Here is a 17,731-nt window from a genome sequence, read left to right on the forward strand (position 1 = left end):
GATCATAGGGTAAGGGAGGGAAAACTGAAGAGGAAGTCATCAGAGAGAAAAACCATAAGAGACACTTAACTCTAAAAAACAAACAGAGTTGCTGGAGGGTAAATGGGTGGAGGAGTGGGATACTTGGGTGATGGGCATTAAGGAGGCATGCAATGTGATGAGCATTAGGTATTGTGTGCAACTGATAAATTACTGAACACTGCATCTGAGACTGACAATGTGCTATATGTTGGTTAATCGAATTCAGATTTAAAAAAATGAAATAATTTTAAAAAATGAAATGATTTAAAGTATTTGTTCAGTAAGTCCAAAATTTGGGTTTCCTCAGGGATTATTTCTGTTGGTTGCTTTTCTTTTCCCTACCTATGACAATACTTTCTTAATTTTTTGCATGTTTCATATTTTTAGTTGAAAACTAGACTTTCAAAGTAATTTAATGTGGCAACTCTGGAAATCAGGTGTGAATGTTACTAATATCTTGTTATTGTTGGTATGTTTAATGATTTTTCTGAATGAATTCTTTAGTTTCTATGTCATTTGTGATATGTAGCCACTGAAGTCACTGCTCAGTTAGCCTAGGCTGATAGCTGGATGGAGATTTTATTGACACCTGAAACTAGTTAGTCTCCTAGTCTTTGCTGAGGGTCTTTGTGTGCTTGTGTGGTACACCCGCAGCATTTAGTTAGGCATTGATTACTTTGTCCTTCACTAGTCTGCTCTGCAGAGCATCAATTGCAGACAGAGGTGAGAACTTGCATTCTGTCCTGACTAAGCATGCCGGTCTTGGGTATGTGCATCTGGCCTTCTGTTTACCCAGGGGTATGTTAGAACTTTACAGAGCTCCTATGGACTTGTCATTCCCAGCTTTGCCTCTTAAGCGTTTTGTTTAGCCTGTTTTACCCCAAGTGTTACCTTCTGCATCTGGCATTTGCAGAGTTAAAAGAAAGCCTCTAGTTATTTTTGGAAAATACTCTTTGGGAAAAGGTTTTGTACAGTGGTGGTGCTCCGAGTTAAATCAAGTGAAGACAGCCTTTGAGTGGTATCTTCTTGGAAACTGCCAGAGAGGTCAAATAGTGACAGTTCTCTGGGAAGGAGGCTTTGAAGTCCCTCCGGCCCCGTCTGCCCCTCTATCGGCTGCCAGGCTGCTGGTTCTTACAGTGATTGGCACGGTGGTTATCAGAGCTAGGGCTGACTGGGGAGGAGGAAGAGAGGGAGATGGGAATGGGGGAACTTAGAATGCTAGGAGCCCCCCAGGCCCTTGTAACAAATTACCAGAGACTGGGTGGGTTAAACAACAAAATTTATTGTCTCCCAGTTCTGGAGGCCAGAAGCTCAGTCATGGAGGTGGGGTTGATTGTGCCTGAGGGCTGTGAGGGAAGGGTCTGTTGCAGTTCTCCTTCCTTGGCTCGTGGGTGGCCATCTTCAGCCTGTGTCTCTTCACATCACGTACCCTCTGTATTTGTATGTCTCCAGATTTTCCCCTTTCATAGGACACCAGTCACTGGATTTGGACTCACCCTAATGACTCATCTGAAGCTGATTACTTTTGTGAAGACTGTGTCCAGATATGTTCACATTCTGCGGTACAGGGATTAGGGCTCAAACGTATGCATTTGGAGAGAGGCATAAGTCAGCCCATCCGTGCCAAGATTCAGTTGTTTTTCTTGAATAAGTTTTTCACTGGTTGTCGCACTCTTTGATTAATTTCCAGAATTCTGAAAATGTTGATCCTGACAATTTCCACCAGTTTTTGTATTACCTTTATGAGGGAGATCATTTTTTAGAGTTCCTTCCTCTGCCATTTTCACTGATATCCCAGCTTTTGTTTTAGAACTACAACCTTTAAGCCTAAATTGTAAAATAGGCCCATGATAAATACGGAGAACAAACTGGTGGGTGCAAGAGGAGAGGCGGATGGGGGGAATGAGCAAAATGGGTGAAGGGGAGTGGTAGATGCGGGCTTCCAGTTACGGAGAGAATGTGTCATGGGGGTGAAAGGCACGGCGCAGGGGATGTAGTCAGCGGTATTGGATACGCACTGTATGGTGACGGATGGGAGCTGCACCTGTGCTGAGCACGGCATAGCATAGACTGGTCGATTCACTGTGTTGTGCTCCTGAAACTGATGTGACCTTACGGGTGCACTTCATTTAAAAACATGAACATGAACTACAGAAAAAAAAGACTGTTCTGGGAGTTTACCTATTTTTTTTTTTTTAAGATATTATTTATTTATTTGACAGAGAGATCACAAGCAGGCAGAGAGGCAGGCAGAGGGCAGGGCGGGCGGGGGAAGCAGGCTCCCGGTCGAGCAGAAAACCGGATGCGGGGCTCGATCCCAGGACCCTGAGATCATGACCTGAGCCGAAGGCAGAGGCTTACCCCACTGAGCCACCCAGGCGCCCCTGGGAGTTTACTTTTAACTGGATTAATGGTATACATCAACAGGAGGATAAATCGGCATATTTAAAATTACCTTATTAGGGATGATGTCTAACTGTGTATCTTTGCTGGTATCTGAGCGTATTCCCCACAGCGGCCCTGTTTGATTATTGATTAACTTCTATTTATTGTTCTGTAAATGTCATCTTCTTTTTCATTACATGGCTTAATGCATTGTTATTGATGTACTGGGGCATTATTTACTTCTGTATGTTGATCTTGTGTAAGGAAACTTCTGGGCTCAGTTATATTTTCTTTGAGTTAAGCACATACAGAGGTTAGTGGAGGCTAGAGGAAGGGCAGAGCAGGAAGGATATACCTGTGCGGAGTTTCCACAGATGAGGCGGCGTTTAGATAACTCCCTGAGTCAGGCCACGCAGGAGTGGTTCAGTGTGCTGCTTTAGGACGGGCTGAGCAGGCGTGCTCAGGGCAAATGGTGTGAGAAGAGATGTAATAAGAGTTATGTAGAAGACAGATTGTGCCCAGAAAAGCCAGTAAGTCACACTGAGGAGGGACAACTATCTACATTACTCAGGTATCCAGGAAGTTAGAAGAAAGAAGTGGAAATTAACTGAGGCGAGTAGGAAAAAAAAAAAAGGAGGAATTAATGAAAGAGACCAGAGAAGAACAGTAGGTTTAATGGAACCAAAAACTGTCTTTGGAACAGTTAGTAGATGGGCTTTTGACAAATGTTTCATGAGTATCAGAAGTACAAAAACTGTTATGAATAGATAAAGGTATGCTGCACTTTATAAATTAAAACTTAATACTTTGAATAATTTATGCTACATAAACTTTAAATGAACAAGTCTAGTGAAATAAAAATTTCTAAAACAGACTCGATTAAGTTACATGTTAGACTAATAATCAATTACGTTTTCCTGATTGGTAATCAAAAATTTGTTTTCCAACTTTTCCTCATTGCCAAAAAAAAAAAATGTACAAGGCTAAACAATTTTCCAAGGACAAAAAACACTTTCCATATTCTTTCAGAGAAAATTTATAGGAGAAAATCTGCCCAGTTCACTTTATGTGGCTATTATAACTTTAGAGACCTTTCTTAATAATATTAAATTCTAAGTAACTTTGAAATTGGATACTGAAATTGGAAAAGGACAAAGGATAGTATAACAATGACATGCAACTGTATTTCTGAATATAGGTACAACTATCCCAGGAATAATATTTGCAAATTGAATCCAACCATATTTATTTGTTTACTTTTTTTAAAGATATATTTATTTGAGAGACAGAGGGGAAGAGAGTGCATTCACCCAGGGAGGGGAGTGGCAGAGGGAGAGAATCTCAAGCAGACTCCCCTCTGGTTGGAAGCCCCATGTGGGGCTTGATCTCATGACCCGTGAGATCATGACCTGAGCTGAAACCACTTAAAGTACTGAGCCACCCCGGTGCCCCCTGAATTTAGCAATATTTAAATAAAAGAGCATGATCAGTTAGAATTATTCCAGGAAAGCAATACTTATATCAAACATTTCATTAAAGTATTCAAGAAAAAAAATGATCACCTCATTCAGTATAGAAAAAAATTTGTTAAAATTCAACCAGTTAATGATAAAAACAAATAACTAAGAATACAGTGGAATTTTCTTAACCTATTTAAGAATCTCTATCTAAAAGCTACATTCAGTAAACGGCATGCTGTATGGTGAAACTTGAGAGACAGTCTCTTTAAAGTTAAGAAAAATTTCAGTTCTCAAGTACAGTTTTTATTTTACTGGATCACAGAAAACTCTATTTAGTGAATCAGTGAGGGGACAGCATGCAATTACTGATGAGTTACAGAACCTTTTCTGAAAGCTTACGTATGTGTAGATTCAAAATAATTGGATCTTTACTATATTCCTTTTGTATCTCCTAAAGAATACTATTTTTGCCTGTTTAATGATCAGTATTCTTTAAATTTTGAAGCGAAGTGGGAGGGGCACCTGGGTAGCTCAGTCGGAGTCTGTCTTTGGCTCTGGTCGTAATCTCAGGTCTCTGGGATCAAGCCCCATCAGGGGCTTCCTGCTCAGCAAGGTGTCTACTTCTGCCTCTCCCTCTGTCCCTCTCCCTGCTTGTGCTCACTCTCTCAAATAAATAAATAAACAGTTCTCCAAAAAAAGTGAGAAAAATGCTTAATAATTAAAGTCATAGCATGTATTTATTGACTTTTTAATCATTTAATTTTTAAGTTCAGTATTTTGTGTCACATCACTGTGAATAATCTATTATTCCTCTAATCTAAATGATTTTATTGATTGCTTTCAGTTCTGGTAGCTTTGCAAAACTAAGATAAAGTCTTAATAATTTGTAATTAAAATAATATTCTGAGAATAAAATAAGTATAGAACTCTTCATAAAAGACCAATGCATTATTTTCAGATTGAGATACACACAACCCCCCCCCCAAATAAAATGCATGTGTGTATTTTGAGTGTTAGTTAATACATGGAATGTGAAGAAATTTAGTTTTTATCAAGTAATTGCAATAACCCAAAGAAAAGTTATGAAAGCATGCAGCCCGAACTACAAAAATGTGAGACATTTTAGAGCATGAAAGAATATAAAATATTATTGGAACATTTTAATGTTGTATTTTCAGTGAAAGTATATGTTATGCTTCATCAAAAGAGTCCACACGTGTTGTGTGTAACGCCACGACTGCGAAATTCGGAAATGATAGATCCATCATTCCAATGGCATGGGCCAAGAGGAAAAATTATTTCAGGTAGGCTTTTTTTTCACTTATCATAATTACATTAATGTATCTGAAATATATGCAGAATAAAGAGAGTATTCGTATCTCTTACATGTGTATATGTTTCCTCAAGTTTTTTTGTTTTTTGGTTTTTTTCCCTGTGATTCCCTTTGGAGTGAGAGTCTCCATGTGTGAGTTCTCTTGGCAGCTGTATTCCACAAAAATGTGACTTTTTTTAAAAGTTACTAATGTCATTTTCGTTACCCCAGTCAGACTTTTCTTAGTCAAGTGTATATGAAGAAGCAGATATAATTCTGGTTTTTGTTAAAAGTACGAACGAACCCTTTGAGCTACAGATGTACAATAGGGTTTTGTTGGTTTTTCTGCAGCCCCACTTTGGGACAACTTGAGGCTTTATTCGTAGTTAGAGTCTTATATTTTCTGGTTTTCTATTTCTTTCTGACTAAAATCCATGCTAATGTGGATTACACTTGGATTAAATATTATCCATTAAAGAAAGAAAGACTAAATTTAACATTGAGTATTTTAATATTAAACATAGGCCTTTAGATAAGCTGCATGGTTTGACCGTGATTGTGTATTAATATGTTATTGGTGCTGTGCTTACAAAAGAGGGACCGAAGAAGTCAGGTGTTCATCTGGAGGAGAAGGTAGACTTGAAACCCTGCATGGTTGCCTTACAGTTTTCAACACACTTTTGAGAAAACAGGCTCTTACTGTCATGAAGATACTTCTTTCCACATAGAGACTGCTATTGGTATGACTGATGTGATCGACATTTTCTCTATTCAACTTATTTTGTTGCTTTGAAATGCATATCTTCCTTTTATTCTAATTTTTCATTTGCTAAAAGCTGACTTGTTTTTGCAGCATCATTTAAAAAATATTAATTAGCTTAGCTGTTCTTGTTTTCAGCCTTGATGAATACCCCACTTAATGAATTTTCATCCTAAAGATCTGTTCAATGAAACACCTAATTATTTTTGCATCCTTTCTGAGGAAGTTTTCTTTATTGCTCTATTCACCACATTTATTTTTTTTTCTTTCTTTCTTCTTTCTTTCTTTCTTTCTTTCTTTCTATCCTTTTGGTATTTTGAGAGAGTACCTCTGTACAAAAGCCTTCAGGTTTATTTTGTTATGTTGGTTGGGGGAAAGCAGTTTATTCATATCAGTATTTGCTCAGTAAACAGTCATTGGAAGTAATTATTTTGTAATATGTTAATTCACATTTTTATATATCTGAATGATCTCAGCTGTATATTTCTACAATATTTATGCAGATTCTAAAGTAGCTTAGAATTAAAGAGGTACTCCTCTCTGGGTGAGGTGGTCCTTCAAAGTGAGCTACTCAGGTCTTAATTAGGGAGTGGCCACTTGGTGGGTACCATTGCACTAGGCTTTGTGGGAAATTCAAAGATCAAACCTAGCATCTCTGCCTGACTGTAGTAATGCAGGAGGAGGGGATTAGCAGAGATCAGTAAATGAAATCCTGAGACTATGCACTTATAAATCCATGAAATGGACCAAGTATAAAAACATCCAGTACTGAAACTGTAATTGGATTTTATTTTTACTGCTCTATAATGGTAGCACACAATGTCATGCAGACATGTGTGTTAAATATATTTTATGTCTGGTGTTAAAACTCTGTAAGTTCAAAACCAGAAGTGTTCAAATGTTACTCCTTTGATTTGGAGATTGAAATCTGAAACATTTTCTTCATAAGATGCCATGCCAGTCTTGTAGTTTATCTTGAAAAATATAATATGTATGATAGAATTTTGACTTCTTCAACTGGGACCAATAATTTATTTTACTCCCTTTCATAGTATAAAATAGATGTTGAAAAATGTCATTATAATAAAATCATATTAATAGTTTTTTTATTTATAAAAACCATTCTCAGAAAATTCTGGTATTCTGACATCATGATCATATTTTAGTTTGCAGTACATGATTGCATCATAATTCACTGTCTACCAGTTTTAAAGATCATTTGTTATACTATTATTATGATTTCAGAAAGAACTGGAAATGTTGTCTAATTTTCCTAAGGCTTAAAAAGTGGAGAATCTCTTTGGAATCTAGATTAAAGTGCAGTGTACTTAGTTATCTTTTTATGAATATTCCAAAGTTAGTTTCCCTAAAATTTAACAAAAGAAATCATGTGATTATGTAATTACTTGCACATTCTCCTGGAAAGAAATATTCAGATTGTTTAGATGGGTTGTAAAATATAGGGGACCAGTCTTAGATTTGGTCTCTTTCTCTTTCTCCACCTTCTCTCTCTCTCTCTCTCTCAGTCCCTACTCCCTCCCCCCATTTATCTTTCATTTTTTCTTTCTTTCTTGCTCTTTTCTTTTCTTTTCTTTTTTATTTTTCTTTTTTGAGAGAGAGAGAGAGCACATGAACAGGGGAGGGGCAGGGGAAGAAGGAGAGAGAGAATCCCAAGCAGGCTCCATGCTCAGCACGTAGCCAAACACAGGGCTCAATCCCATGACCCTGAGATCATGACCTGAGCCAAAATCAACATGTGGGCACAACTTGCTGAGCCACCCAGGTGCCCCTCCTTCAATATTTTTTTATTTACAAATGTAATACATTTTTTGCACAAAGACCTGTACCTCTTACTCCGGGCTCCCTTCCATTCTGATGAATTAACTCGTTCTGGTGTGTGCACTTTCCCACTTTTCTGAACATATATAAACACACATATGCACATCTGTTGAATTTTACCCTGTAACTACACTCTTGTTTCTAATGAGATCATAGATTTTTATTTTATCTTACCTTGATATATTTCTATGGAATGAAGCAGTTCATATATACAAAGGTATATAAGATACATGCAACTTATGACACACAATAAAACAAACATCCCAGAACCTAGAAGTCAATATATACCATTACCAAGACTGTTGCACCTTCTAATAAGTTGCTTACAAATCCTGTTCTTCTGTCCCCAAACCCCTGTTAGGTAAACAGTGCCCTGACCTTTTACAGTATTACTCCCTAACTTTTCTTTGTGTATTTGTCGTGTACTGGCATACAGCCACACATACACATACTAATTGTTTAGTTTTTTGGACAGCCCTCTTCAGTAAGTACAATCATTTCCTCCATTTTATATGTGAAAAAACAGAGGACTTGAGAGAAGAAGGTACTTACCTAAAGTCATGTGCCTTTGAAGTCTGGCTTCAGATTTCATAGGTATTATGTAAATGAAGTAGGAATAGAATTTTCCCTACTCACCATTTTGTGACTTTTTGTATTTTGTATCTTAAAGAATTTGTCCAATTTAGATCTTCTTTCAACTGTGAAATTTGTGTACATGAAGTAGTTTGTGGTACTTTCTTTAATATATTCAGGATCTGTATGATGTGCCCTATTCTGCTTGATATTGGCTGTAATCTGTTCCTTTTCATTTTGGTCTCTCTTGATACAAGTTAAACAATTTTTTCAGTCTTTTCAAAGGACCAGCTCTTGGTTTGATTTATTTTTCTCTGTTATTTTTTGTTTTCGATTTCATTGGTCTCTTTTTATTTTTATTATTTTCTTTCTTCTGTGTGATTTGGGTTAAGTTTGCTTATCTTGTGCTGGTTGTGGATTCTGGATTGACAGGTTTTTTTTTTCTTTCAACATTCTAAAGATGCCTTTCTGGATTCTTTTTGCTTGCATGTTTTCTAATGACAAGTCTTCTGTAATCTTATCCCAGTCCCTCTGTAGACATAATGCCATTTTTTTCTAATGGACTTCAAGATTTTTCCTTTGCCTTTCATTTTCAGGGATTTGAATATTATATACCTTTTTTTTTATATTTTTTTCTGCTTAGTGGTCTCTAAGCTTCTTGGACATTTAGTTTGGTATTTGCCATTAATTTTTTAAAAATTCTTAGCTATTATGTCTTCAAATATTTATTCTGTCCCATGCTGTCCCTTCTCTCCTGAGATTTCTATCATGTAGATATAACACTGTATGATACTGTTCCACAGCTCTTGGATTCTTTCTTCTTGGTGGTGGTTGTGGCAGTATTTTATTTTTTCTCTTCGTGATTCAGATTGGGTTGTTTCTTTTGATCTGTCTTCGAGTTCATCGATTCTTTCCTTAGCTGTCAAGCTTTTTACAAGCCCATGGAAGAAATGCTTCATCTGTGTTATTGTGGGATTTGTGTGTGTGTGTGTGTGTGTGTTTGTTGTTGTTGTTCATTTTGTTTTGCTATTCTGCCATTTTCATTTAATTATTTCTTACAGTTTCAGTTTCTGCTGAAATCTCTCCTATCTGGTCTTGTATATTATCTATGTTTTCCATTAAACTTTTTGGTACATTTGTCATTGTTATTTTAAATTTACTGTCTAATATTTTTGATATCTGTGTCATTTAAAAGTCTGCCTCTGTATATTGCTTGGTATTTTGGAAATGTGTCATTTCTTACTTTTGTACATGCCTTCTAAGTTTTTGTTAAAGTTGGATATCTTAAATAAGACAGTAGATAATAAGTATTTTTATGTTTTGAGATCAACACCTTTTAAAAATAGTGTTATGTCAGGGTGCCTGGGTGGCTCAGTCTGTTAAGTGTCTGCCTTCGGCTCAGGTCATGATCCAGGGTACTGGGATAGAGCCCTGAGTAATTTCGTTACAAATTATTGCTCAGCAGGGAAGTCTGCTTCTCCCTCTCCCTCTGCCTCTGCTCATGTATTCTCTCTTCCTTGCTCACTCTCTTAAATAAATAAAATATATTTTTTTAAATAGTGTTATGTCTTCAGTATTACGAGTTTGTGTTCATCTAGTCAGGAATTTATCTGGGTTTAATATTGGTTGTTGTGGTGGTTATTGAAAGCTTCAGATAGCTTTAAAGATATTTTAGGTGTAGTCTGGTTCATGAGAAGTTATTTTTCCCCGATGTCTAATCTTTCTTTGGCTTTGATTTCTCCTTAAAAAAAAATTCTCTGGAAAGAATCTTTTTCTTGCAGTTCTTCTAATTTGATTGCACTGCATTTTTACTAGATTCTTATTACTGATGGGAAGTTAGGGGAGAGGGATAGTGTCTGATGTTCAGTTAAGCTTAGCTTTTGGCAGGTATGTTATCCTTGGGTCTTGGCGGGGCGGAGTGGGGCCATCACAAATGCTTCTCCACCTTTAGGGTTGGCCTAATACTTCTTGCTGATTCTTCTACAAGGATGAGGCTCTTTTTTTTTTTTTTTTCCTTCCTGTATCCTTCCCTAGTGGTACCAAGTTTCCATAGTGCCCCATGTGACTATTTTTGTTCCATTTTTCCCTGTAGATTAAAGCATTGTTCTTACCAGGAAGTGGGCAATGGGCGTGGGTAGATTTTGGCAGTTTGCTAGACCCATCCTTTAGCCAGAACCCAATGGGAGTCTTGCTCAGGATTTCCCTCGCCTTCCATTTGATCACTCAGTTGTTGCTGAAGGTAGAGCCTGTAAGAGGGTATAATACACCCGCCTTCCCCCACCCCAGTATCTGGTCCTCAGAAGCTTGACATGTTCACACTGGTTGACACTGGCTTTTAGCAATTCACTGAAAATTTTTAGCTGAGTCTTCTTAAATACATGGGTCCTTGTTCTTTTTATAGGTTACTGTCTATCCCCAAATTTCAGGTTTGTTGGTTGCCTTCCCACTATAATCTTTCGATAGGTTCAAGAAGAGTTGTTAATTGGAAGTTTGTCTTTTTCCTAATTGTAATAGTGGAATCAATGTTCTCATAGGCAATTTTCATATCTGAGCAGAAACCAAAAATGTAAACCTATTTTTAAAAATTATAAGTGTGGCACACCTAGGTGGCTCGGTGGGTTAAGCCTCTGCCTTTGGCTTAGGTCATGATCTCAGGGTCCTGGGATCGAGCCCCGCATCGGCATCAGGCTCTCTGATCTGCAGGGAGCCTGCTCCCCCCACCACCCATCTCTCTGCCTATTTGTGATCTCTCTCTATCTGTCAAACAAATAAATAAAAATCTATATCAAAAATTAATAAAAATAATAAGTTGTAAATTGTGCTTAAATTTTACTGTGTAATTTTAGAGCTCTACGACATGGACTCCTGGCAATCTAGTCCAACTCTGAATTTTTAGATCAAACTAAGTTGTAGAGAGAGAAGAGGTACTGACTAATTCAGTTATTCATTGACTGTGTGCTGTGTGAGTTGTTATAGTAGTGTCCCTCAGCATCATGAAATTCCCATTCAAACCAGTTACTCAAAAAGTCATTTTTTAAGTGGCGTTATAGAATGGCTTTTTCTATTGGCTATGGAATCCTCTGGGTATCTTTTCAAGTGTGCCACTTCTAATTTTTTTAAAAATAAGGTGAGAGGGTATTTTATTATGGATCATATGCTACTTGTTTTTCTGGCTGTCCTAATATTTAACATTGTAGTAGGCATTCAGATATGTGTTAATGCACTATTAATTTCTACTTCTGAACCGGGAAAACTTCATTACAAATTATTGCCAAGAATGCATATCTTCATTGACAACATGATATTTATTATCTTTGGGCACTTTTTTTTTTCCTTATAGTGTGAGAAGAATAGATATTCTTTATTTTTAAAAATTTATTTAAATTCCAGGTAGTTAATAGACAGTGTAGTATTAGTTTCAAGTGCACAATTTAGTGACTCAACACTTCCATACAATACCCAGTGCTCATCAAAAGTGCGCTCCTTAATCCCTCACCCATTTCCTCCATCACCCCACCTACTTCCCCTCTGGTGACCATCAGTTTGTTCTGTAGAGTTAAGAATCTGTTTCTTGGTTTGCCTCTCTCTCTCTCTCCCTATGCTTGTTTCTTGAATTCCACATATGAGTGAAATCATACAGCATTTCTCTTCCTTGACTGAAATATATTGGGCACCTTTTATCATATTTACTATCAAGTATTTGTCTCTGCTGAAATATATAGCAAACAGTTGAAAACTTGTTAATCTGTTTTAGAAAAGAGACATGTTATGATAAATATGTAATCTTTCATCAAAAAATATTTGTGAAGAAATAGGCATTGTAATACAAACATAGTCCCAATTTATAACCCATTTTCCAGTTTCATCCAGGATATGGAAATAGGAATTCTTAAGGAATAATTCTCTATGTAAATTCCTTGAAGGAGAATATATCCATCTGTCCATTTCTCCTTCAGTATCTGAAGTAGAGCTTTGCATGTACTAGAAACCCAACACATTTTTATTGAGCAAATTAATACTGAAAATTTCCTCACTAAGAACATTCATCTTTTGTCTTATTTTGAAGAAATTTATTCAAAATAAACCTCAAATTGAAAATTATAATAAGTTGTTTACTTAAAGAAGAAAGAATAAGCATTTGCTAGGTTAATACTTTTCATTCTAATGAATGGCATATTAAATTGTTGGGTGAATTTCAATGTAATGATTTTCAGATGCAAAACTGGTTATGAACTTTCAGAATGACAACTTGAATTGCTTAAGGATTTGTAGATTTTTCAAGTACTTTAACAGTTGTTGTATTTGTCATAGGAAAACAATCCTGTGAGGTATCCTATCATGTATTATGATTCGTTGTTTCACAAATGAAGGACCTAGACTTCAGAAAGATTAAGGGATTACCAGAGGGTTAAACAGTTCATGAGAAAGGCAGATCTAAATCCCATGTCTGAAGCCTCTACATCAGTCTTTCCTGTTATACAGCATAGCTTTATCTCAGTGTGATACTGAGGTAATGAAGCACATGGAAGTCAAAAGGGCTCTTACACCCAGTCCTAACTCTACACACTGCAACTCTGTGCTTGTGTGACTTTGGACAAATAGGGTGATCTGATCTTCTGTTTTCTTTCCTGAGCAGCCCTTTGGGTTGTAACCCAGCCTTTGCCTGCTATCATGTATAATGACTAGAAGTACCTAGTTGTTAGTGTCGTGGCCAGCGCGACAAATCGACCAGGAAAACGTGAGGGTAAGAGGATGGTGAAAAGAAATTAAGAGACAAAGAGATGGGGGTGAGAGGGACACTGAGGAGGATGTCCAACAGTGCCAATTCTATCCACATCTTACAAGCATTTATAAGGCAGACCCAGCAGAAGGAGTAATAAATACATGAGTACCTCGTCAGATGACCGCAAGTTTCTATAACAAGTTTACATCAACTACAAGCAAACCTCATGATGCCAGGTAGTCTCGGCAAAAGCCATTAGCAAGACAGTCAACCAGGGAGTGGGTTATGGGAGGTACAGGAACAACAAGGACCAACTAAGAATTCATGACCCTGACCACATTGTTCCCTACTGTAGAGAGAGTGCGTGGGAAGTCATGTAGGCGAGTGCACGACACATAGCACAGACCCTTTCTCAGTGTTACTCAGCTTTCCCGTCCTTAACCTTGTCAAGGTGTCCGGACTTTGAAGGAGACACAAGTCAGGGCCTGGTTTGATCCTCGACTCCAACCATGCCGTAGCCTCCAACATGTTAGTATCTTGGGTTAGCCTTTGTTCTGGGTGCATATTCCTCCCTTTCACATGTACTTTGTAAGCTTACGGAAGGCATAATTAGCTATAAAATACACATATACATAATTATAGTGTATGCAGATATCTACTGTTTTCACATATATATGAATATCTGATAGTGCTCACAGCAGGGCAGGGAGATCAGGAGTGCATTAAGTACATGGGATTGTTAGTTTCTTACTACTTAGGCGCCACACAGTTGGTGAACTCGATTTGTAAAAATCAGACACTAAGGTGAGGTGATCCTCGTGGTGGGTATTGAGGAGGGCACGTTTGCATGGAGCACTGGGTGTGGTGCATAAACAATGAATCTTGGAACTCTGAAAAAAATAAAATTAAATTTAAAAAAAATCAGAAGGTCATCCTGGCACACGCTGTCGACAAACACCAGGCGCAATGACTAGTTAGGCCCCCGGCTCCTTCAGTGATTCTGTAGGTGAAATCTGATGTTTTTAACTCTGTTTAGAAAACATTTTGTCATTTTATCTCAGTGTAATATTGTTTAAGCAACTAAATACTGTATCTCATTCCTTTATCAGAGAACAGCACTGCACAAGTAACATCCACAGGAAGCCTTATCTTCCAGAACTTTGAGGAGAGCATGAGTGGAGTGTATACATGTTTTCTGGAGTATAAACCTACTGTGGAAGAAATTGTTAAAAATCTTCAACTTAAATATGTTATATATGGTAAGGAGTACATTTCAGTGTATTTTTAACATTTCTTAATGTTTTCAAGTATTTATGTATCTTTAGATTTGTCTTAAAAGCATTTTGTCATTTTTAGTCTTTTAATTAAAGAACAATTCCTGCTTTCCTGTGTTTTACAAAGTACTCTGTAAAGTGTTAGTGGTGAGGGCAGGTCTTGTTTTTTTCAGGGGAAAGTTGACAGGAACACATAAATTTAAGCTGATAAATGAAAATGGGAGTTACGGAAATTATGTTTTCAAATTATTATAATATTATAGCGTGTACTGCTTTTAAATCCTGAAATTTCATGCTTGATGGCACACTGCCATCCCCCTAGACAGGAGCATGAAATGCCACTGTATAATCCTTTTCTAAAAGCAATTTGATCTCTGGAAGTTTGAGATTGGGAAGGCTGGGTAGGTACTGGAGTAGCCAGGAGAGCAGCCTGAGCAAAGGTGGCTTATAGGTTCCCTCTCATGGGGAGGCCCATCCATGGCAGAGAGGGTAGTAGCCCTCCCCCATGCAGGTGTCTGATCTCCAGCACCTCTCAGTGTGCTACCTCAAGAAAGCAGAAGGGACTCTGCACATAGTAATAAGCTAAGGATCTGGACAAGGAGAGATGATCCTGAGAAAGCTGAGTAGGCCCAGTATAATCACAGCGTCCTTATAAGAGGAGGCGTGAGAGTCAGCGGCAGATAAAGGACATGTCTTGATGGAAGGAGAGGACTCGGTAGTTGTCTTTGAGGATGGAGTAGGAGCCACACACCAGGGAGTGCAGGAAGCTTCTAGAAGCTGAGGATGGCAGACAGTTTCCTCTAGAGCTTCCAGAAGGAATGCACCCTGATTCTAGCCTTGTAAGATTCACTTTGGACTTCTGATTTTCAGAATTTCAAGATGATAAATTCATGCCATCTCCAGCCACTACATTTGTGATGATTTGTTACAGTAGCAATAGGAGAGTAATGTACCATCTTTGTTCCAACTGAGTTACAGAACAAATGGCAGAATTATTAGTGGTTCCCTAATAATTTTTGGTCACTGAATAAACACTATCCCATATATCCAAAGAAAGACATCATTTTTTAATGAGAAATCATATTTACTTTCTTCGGCAAAAATTCCTGAATCAGTCATGCTTCACTTTTGTTACATAGTTTTCTCCATCTTGTTATTTCCTAGGTTTTGTCTGTACCGAATATAATTTCTGGTAAGAGTGTGTCCACATAAGCTGACAATTGTAGCAGTGCCTTAAATGAACGCTAGTTCATGGTATTGATGAGCATAGCTAATCTGTGCCCGGCCATGCTGCGTTTCTACGTGTAATTCTTGTACCATAAAATGCTCAGAGCACTTTGGCAAGGCATTGTCAGCAGTGCTTTATTTGTATTCAGCTAATTTAATCCCCACAGCAGACTGTGCAGTACACACTGCTCCGGTCTGCCTGCGTACAAACACTGAGGCATAGAGGGGTTAAGTGAATGTGGGGAGACTCCGATGTGAATCTAGGAATTCTGATTCGGGAGTGTGTGTTCTTACCTTAAAGTTAATTTTGTTATACAGGCACAAAAGCCAATTAGATTCCCTTTTATCTTTTTAGTATAAGATCTTTAGTATATACGTTTGGTATATAAATGGTGTTTTTATATTATTTTTGTTAGTACAGCTGACATAAAATGTTATGTTAGTCTTAGCTATACAACATAGTGATTCCACAACTTTAAACTTTATCCTTTGCTCACCACAAGATACACATGTATTTTCGTATTATGGAAACTAAATTGTTAGTATTTCTGTAAGAAGAATTCTATAAGGTAAAATCTTCTACAGAATATTCATTGTTATTTTTGATAGAATCTGTCAGTTTCCCTACTAAGTGTGGACCAATTTATATCCCTGCCATACTATATGAAAACTTCATCTTTTATAAGATAGGATTTTTTCTGTTAGCTTGGGTTTGGCTTATGCTGAGTAAGCTTCCCTGAATTAGAGGAACTGAATTCACTTATGATTACATTTTTATATATGGAATGTTTAAAATTTTAGAAAGTAACAAAAATAACATAGCACCCAGAATTACTATCAGATTTAAATATGGCAAGACCATAGATGTATGGTGACTCATTCCTTTAATATGCCCATCCTTAATTAGTAAATTTGAGCATTTAAAAGTATTTTTGTTACCTAGTGGATTACATTGCCTTTTTAGTTTTGATGCCATTTTCATTTTGGATGACTTGCCTTTTTCTTAGTAATTTATAGGGTCTTACCAGTCTGCATATCAATCCTTTATCATATTGCAGTAGCTTCTGCCTATCTGTCAGTATGATGTTGTTTATACTCCAGAAGGTTCAAACGTTGTTATAGTGAGATCTACCAGCTTTTTTTTTTTTTTTTTAAGATTTTATTTATTTATTTGACAGAGAGAGAGAGAGATTACAAGTAGGCAGAGAGGCAGGCAGAGAAGGAGGGGGAAGCAGGCTTTCTGCCGAGCAAAGAGCCCGATGCGGGGCTCTATCCTGGGGCCCTGAGATCATGACCTGAGCCAAAGGCAGAAGCTTAACCCACTGAGCCACCCAGGTGCCTGCCCAGATTTTTTTTTTTTTAAGATTTTATTTATTTGAGAGAGAGAGTGAGAGAGAGAGCACCCACATGAGATGGGGGAGGGTCAGAGGGAGAAGCAGACTCCCTGCTGATGAGCAAGGAGCCTGATAAGGGACTGGATCCTGGATCTCCAGGATCATGATCTGAGCCGAAGACAATCACTTAACCAACTGAACCACCAGGTGCCCCGATTTACCAGCTTTTGAATTGTGATTTTTTTTTTTATTGCATGTGATTTTTTTTCTGAGATCATTCCTTATACCTAGAAAATAAAAGTTTCCTGTATTTATTTGGTTGGCCTGTGTTTATTTTTTTATTAAAGTATTTATTTATTTATTTATTTATTTATTTATGGCAAGTAGGGGAAGGGGCAGAGAGAGGGAGAAAGAGAGAATGTCTCAAGCAGACTCCGAGCTGAGCACAGAGCCTGACATGGGGCTTGATCTCCTGAGCCAAAATCAAGAGTTGGACACTTAATCGACTGAGTCACCCATCGCCTGTGTTTTTTTTAATTAAACATTTTATTTCAAGATAATTGTAGATTCATGTGTAGTTGCAAAATATGATCCAGAGATCCTATGTGTGCTTTTACTCAGTTTCCCCCCATAGTGACATCTTGTGAACATATTGTACATAATCAGGCCAAGATACTAAATTCATATAGTACAACAATCTTAGTCAGGTTCCTCCAGTTTTATAGTCCTCCTTTGTGTGTTTGTGTGTGTGTTTAATTCTCTAAGTTTTATCGCAGGTGTAGTCTCCTGTACTCCTGCACTGCTACAGTTAAGATACATAGCA

General features: G+C 37.5%; 1 protein-coding gene across 1 annotated transcript in view; it reads left to right on the plus strand.

Annotated features, from left to right (window-relative positions):
* ZPBP (zona pellucida binding protein) overlaps positions 1–17,731 on the plus strand; it is a 104,999-nt gene that overhangs the window by 7,206 nt on the left and 80,062 nt on the right. The window contains exons 3-4 of the mRNA XM_032875012.1: positions 5,045–5,170; positions 14,183–14,332. Of these exons, the coding sequence (XP_032730903.1) occupies positions 5,045–5,170; positions 14,183–14,332 (276 nt within the window). The remainder of the gene's footprint in view (positions 1–5,044; positions 5,171–14,182; positions 14,333–17,731) is intronic.

The sequence above is a fragment of the Lontra canadensis genome, unplaced genomic scaffold (assembly GCF_010015895.1).
Source record: "Lontra canadensis isolate GAN:19392208 unplaced genomic scaffold, GSC_riverotter_1.0 scaffold54, whole genome shotgun sequence".
NCBI classification, from domain to species: Eukaryota; Metazoa; Chordata; class Mammalia; order Carnivora; family Mustelidae; genus Lontra; species Lontra canadensis.